The 5,128-nt window shown below is 55.6% G+C and overlaps 1 protein-coding gene across 1 annotated transcript; it reads left to right on the top strand.

Moving 5' to 3' along the window:
* The first annotated feature begins 11 nt into the window (after positions 1-11).
* Positions 12-4,872, top strand: LOC135980043 (kinesin-like protein KIF21B). The gene is made up of 5 exons (XM_065580129.1): positions 12-228; positions 513-660; positions 791-972; positions 3,332-3,433; positions 4,058-4,872. Exons 1-3 carry the CDS (start codon positions 29-31, stop codon positions 875-877), a joined length of 435 nt encoding a protein of 144 aa, XP_065436201.1. The 5' UTR covers positions 12-28; the 3' UTR covers positions 878-972; positions 3,332-3,433; positions 4,058-4,872.
* The last annotated feature ends 256 nt before the right edge of the window (positions 4,873-5,128 follow it).

Raw genomic sequence — 5,128 nt, 5'->3', positions numbered from 1 at the left:
CTCTGCTCTGCGCCGCCTGGCCAAGCCCATGTCGGACGGGGTCTCTGGGAGGCTGAGTCAGAAGCCAGCCATGCTGGACTCAAGTGCGGAGGTGTCCGTCAGCACCACCTCCTCAGAACCGGAGTCTGACTCTCGCTCGGTCTCCAGCATTGTGCGCCAGTGGAACCGGAAAATCGACCACTTCCTGGGAGACCCTTCGCCCTCCGTGAATGGGGCTCGGCCCGTCAGGTCAGACCAGTGCTTCCAAATCCGTGTCCCCCGTGGCCTCGTTCCCTGCTTGGCCCTCAGGCCCCGGGCTCCTGGGTGTTAGATGGGAGCGGAGTTCTGTGGGAACACGGGAAACGATGGCTCTATCATCGTGGGCGACTCTGCCATGTGGTTTGACACGTGAGACTCTCCACATTGGCTGGAGACCTGATGTGTAAATGCCCCTCTGTCCTGAGCACTAGCGGGCGTGATGGCCGAGCGCCCGCCTGATGGAAGCCCCCTGACCGTGTCCCATCCCACTGCAGGAAGAAGTTCCCAAAGAAGGGGATGAGCCAGACCTTCAGCAAGGCAGCCCGGCTCAAGTGGCAGTCGCTGGAGCGGCGCATCTTTGACGTTGTCATGCAGAGGATGACCATCGTCAACCTGGAGGCGGACATGGAGCGGCTGATCAAGGTGAGGTGTGGGGGGCAGTGCCCTGGTGGGGATTGGGTGGCCTGAGCATGACCGAGGGCCAGGAGTGCTGGGAGGCTGCTGGCACCTGGACAGCGCCGGCTGAGGCGTTTCCTTCCCACCCCCCCCCCAGAAACGCGAGGAGCTGGCGCTGCTGCAGGGGAAGAGGGGAAAGCTGCAGGCGGAGAGCCCGGAGGAGCAGAAGGGCCTGCAGAGCTGAACGAGGAGATCAAGGTGCTGACCGCCAACATTGACTACATCACCGACAGCATCGCCGACTGCCAGGCCACCATCATGCAGCTGGAGGAGACCAAGGTGCCGGGGGAGGGGGCCTGCGGGCGGGGGTGAGGTGCAGGGGGTCTGTATATGGGGAGTTGGTCTCACGGGAGGGGGAGCAGGGGAGATCACCCCAGGGCATTGTATGCTGTAAGGGAAAGGGGGTGCTCTGGGGGCTGTTTGATAGTTGGGGTGGGGACTGGGTGTGAGCAGGAGGCTGGCTGGCTGGACTCTTCCTCTAGGCAGTTTAAGCATAAGGGGTGCAGGAGGCAGGTTTGCAGGGTCCTCTTGCTTTCTAAGCTCCAACTTCTGGGCTGAAACATTGTGTCGTGGGTCACGCAGGGAGTCAGGGCCGAGCTGGCTCCCTGCTCTTAGCCCCCAGAGCTCGCCCCCTCCCTACAGAAACGTCACAGAGCAGCTGTTGCAGTCTGGCTGCTTTCTCTGCTTGTTTGCTGATGACGGCTGTATAAGGCCCAGTTCAGCAGGTGCCTGAGCACTCACGGGGCTGGTGCGATAGGCAGCCGTAGGCCTGTGGGCGCCAGGCTAACGGACATGGCTGTGGCTTGGCTTGGACCAGCAGAGGCCAAGAATCAGCCCTTTTCCGCTGCACGGTCTGCAAGGTCGGGGCCAGGATTTAGGAAGCCCCTTATATGTTGGTCCACCAGGGTCTCCATCGGTGCTGGATGGTTTATTTGTGGAAGGGACGGCTGCGGAGAGCATGATGTCCACCACCAGCTGCTAGGCCCAACAGCCCTGATGGGAGTTCTGCACATGCTGGAGTCAGTGGAAGCCCTGTCCGTACCATGGGACAAATGTACCCATGATGTATCCAGTGCTGCGGGCAAGGCGTGGTCTAGCCACGCTCAATCCTGTCTGTGTGCACAGAAAAACCCATGTCAGCACCAGGCTCCAGCCTGGGTCGCCGCCAGGCTCCAAACATGCTTAGAACATGGGCTTTCTCCATTCCTTGCGTATACGGCAACACAACCTCCTGTGAGAAACTGCCTCGACCCAGCCCAGTTCCACAGTGACGTTCCTGTAGCCTAGACCGAAGCCAAGCCCGGGGGGCAGCCCGGTATTCAGAGCCAACTCCAGGTGTAGCCGTGGGAGGGGTTGAAGATTCTGTTTGCTTTTGTATGAAATCTCAAACCCTTTTAGTTTTTCTTTTGAAATTTCCCAGGGGGAAGAAAAAATCAGTTTCTCCTCCCCTCCGCCCCCCCCCCCCCCCCCCCCCCCCGCCGAGAAACTGGAATTTTTGTGGTTTTTGAAAATCAGTTTTGATGGTTTAAGGCAAAAAAATTGGGGGTCTTGGGAAAGAGTTTCCCTTTTCTGAAACCGCGAACTTGTGCTGAAAGCTGTTGTCAAACATTGAGTCTCTTTTCTGAGGTCAGATTTTTGTAAAGGGAGGGTGGGATTTTGACCAGAAAGGAAATTTTTGTTTAATCAAATATTTCCACAGAGAAACAATAGCCTAATAATGAGGCCTTTCTCCCTGGCACCTGTCGGGTGTCTGTGCTGCAAGGCAAACCCCACAGCACAAGTCTCAGAGCCTGAATCGATTGCCTTGGCTCGCAGGGCTACGGGGCTAAAATGAAGAGTGTAGACATTCACACAAGGGCTGGAGCCTGGGCTCTGGAGGGTCTTGGAGCCCATGAGCGGGAATGTCTACACTGCTACTTTTAGCCCCGTAGTGCAAGCCCGAATCCTTTGGCCAGAGGCTCGCTGCTGTGGGTTTTTCTTTGCTGTGTGGACGCACCGTTAATGACATGGGGGGTCTGACCCAGGTTCATCACAGTGTAGCTCTCTGCTCCCATCCTAGCAGCTGGAGGTCATAAACAGGTCTTTAGTATATGTCTACGCTTAATCTGCTACAGCTGCAAGGCTTTAGATGTAGATGCTCCCCGTCGGAGTAGGTAATCCACCTCCCAAGGAGGTGGCTGTTTAGTTCGGTCGGCAGAGCTACACTCTCTGGGATGGGGGTGGGGCAGGATTTTCACACCCTGGAGAGACATAGCTATGCTGGTATAAGTTCCCAGTGTAAACCTGCCCTTGGTCTGCTCTGGTCGCCTGGCTAGCGAGCAGCTCCTGCCGTCCAGGCGGTAGAAGCTCCTCTTCTTTAAATCCGCAGGTGTGTGGTTCAGTCCCCATAGATGGCCCAATCAGGGGCCTGGTTCCAGGCACACATCCAGTGCGAGTGCTCATGCACAGTATTGGCATGCAAGTCGTCTTCCCCGCCGCCTGCTCACAGAGCACCTGCATCCCTGCCGGCGTCAGCCAGTCAAGGAAACCCCCCCGGTTCCGTGGCGCTGGTGTCTCTGCTGGCCCTCTGCTTTCTGCCCTTCACTGCCCACAGCGCCGTTCTAATTCCCCTCCCTCGGGGGTCTCTCTTGCACCGTAGGAGGAGCTGGACTCCACCGACACCTCCGTGGTGATCAGCTCCTGCTCCTTGGCCGAGGCGCGCCTCCTGCTGGACAACTTCCTCAAGGCATCCATCGATAAGGTCAGGCAAAGGGCCTTCAAGTGGGGGTGCAGCTCTGTGGGGTGGGTCGCAGAACATAGGATCCCAGGAGGCCCCCTGTTAGCATGGGATCACAATTGCTGCAGGTCAGGTTTGGAGCCAGGGCTATTTGGCTGCGCCTGGGGCATCCTTTGTGCGTGGGTGAGGGAGACTGAGAGGCCTGCCTGGCCTGTGTGCTGCTGGACCCAGAGAAGGGAATGGGTTTGTGACGTTATTGATATCCTCTGGGACCATATAGATCATTGTTGCAACCAAGGTCCTGTAGTGGCACCCAGATCTTGTATAAAGGGGGTCAAATGGGGTGTCTAAGACAAGGTTATGGTTTACTGGTTATAATTATGCTGTCTATATGTGTGTGTCAATTTTGTAGTTGAAGTTATGAATATTGGCTCTATACTGTCTGTATTTCAAACTTCTGCTATGCTGCTGGGTGACATCCCAGACAAAATGGTGTTAGCTCTGCCTAGCCTGCTTGATGGCCCATTAAGGACCATCAGCTATACAATGGACCCATTGAGAGAAGGCAGATACACCTTGTAACTCAGCATAGTATGCAGGGACTGGCCCATGTGACTCCAGACTCCATTTTGCTGTAATTTTCCACAGTAAGAACAAAGGTGTTCTTACACCTGGAAAAGACTATATAAGGCGGATGCCTCATCTCCATCTGATCTTCAATCCTGCTTCTTACCTCTGGAGGAACTTTGCTACAAGCTGAAGCTTTGAACAAAGGACTGAGGACCCATCCCAGCGGGGGATGTATTCCAGAGACTTGATTTGAACCTGCAGTTTATTCTATTGCTGCTGCAAGCCTGAACCAAGAACTTTGCCATTACTGTATGTAATTGATTCCATTTAACCAATTCTAACTCTCATCTCTATCTTTTTCCTTTTATGAATAAACCTTTAGATTCTAAAGGATTGGCAACAGCGTGATTTGTGAGTAAGATCTGATTTGTATATTGACCTGGGTCTGGGGCTTGGTTCTTTGGGATCAGGAGAACCTTTTTTCTTTTACTGGGGTATTGGTTTTCATAACCATTTGTCCCCATAACGAGTGGCACTGGTGGTAATACTGGGAAACTGGAGTGTCTAAGGAGACCGCTTGTGAGACTTGCGGTTAGCCAGTGGGGTGAGACCAAAGTCCTCCTAGTCTGGCTGGTTTGGTTTGCCTTAGAGGTGGAAAAAACCCCAGCCTTGGGCTGTAACTGCCCTATTTGAGCAATTTGTCCTGAGTTGGCACTCTCAGTTGGGTTCCGCCAGAACCGCATTGTCACAGGGGTACAAGCAGCAGCTGAGTGAGGCTGGTGTGGAACCTGCATCTGTGCCCAGGGACAGGGACTGAAGCCAGGAGCTGATTCCCCGTCCCACCCACTGGCCCGTCCTGTGTGCTGGACGGAAGGTAACCTCCTGCTCCTGCCAAACAGGGGCTGCAGGTGGCTCAGAAAGAAGCCCAGATTCGCCTGCTGGAAAGGCGCCTGAGACAAACGGATGTGACCGGCTCCTCCCAGAACCATGTGATCCTGGATGCCCTGCGGGAGAAAGCGGAGTCCCACCCCGAGCTGCAGGCGCTCATCCACAACGTGCAGCAAGGTGGGTGCTGGGCTTTTCCCTCCTGGGGACCCCCGTGAGTACTGGGCATTGGCTGGCAAAGCAGCCGGCAGCGCTGATGTGGGG

This window comes from Chrysemys picta, unplaced genomic scaffold, assembly GCF_011386835.1.
Source record: "Chrysemys picta bellii isolate R12L10 unplaced genomic scaffold, ASM1138683v2 scaf1654, whole genome shotgun sequence".
NCBI lineage: Eukaryota > Metazoa > Chordata > Testudines > Emydidae > Chrysemys > Chrysemys picta.
The sequence above is the reverse complement of the archived record's forward strand: the minus strand, read 5'-3'. Positions and strand labels throughout refer to the sequence as shown.

Bases quoted from the DNA above. Each gene is read 5' to 3' on its own strand.
- LOC135980043 (XM_065580129.1), top strand. From the start codon at position 29: ATGTCGGACGGGGTCTCTGGGAGGCTGAGTCAGAAGCCAGCCATGCTG. The intron at 229-512 runs GTCAGACCAGTG...ATCCCACTGCAG, and splicing joins AATGGGGCTCGGCCCGTCAG to GAAGAAGTTCCCAAAGAAGG. The intron at 661-790 runs GTGAGGTGTGGG...CCCCCCCCCCAG, and splicing joins ACATGGAGCGGCTGATCAAG to AAACGCGAGGAGCTGGCGCT.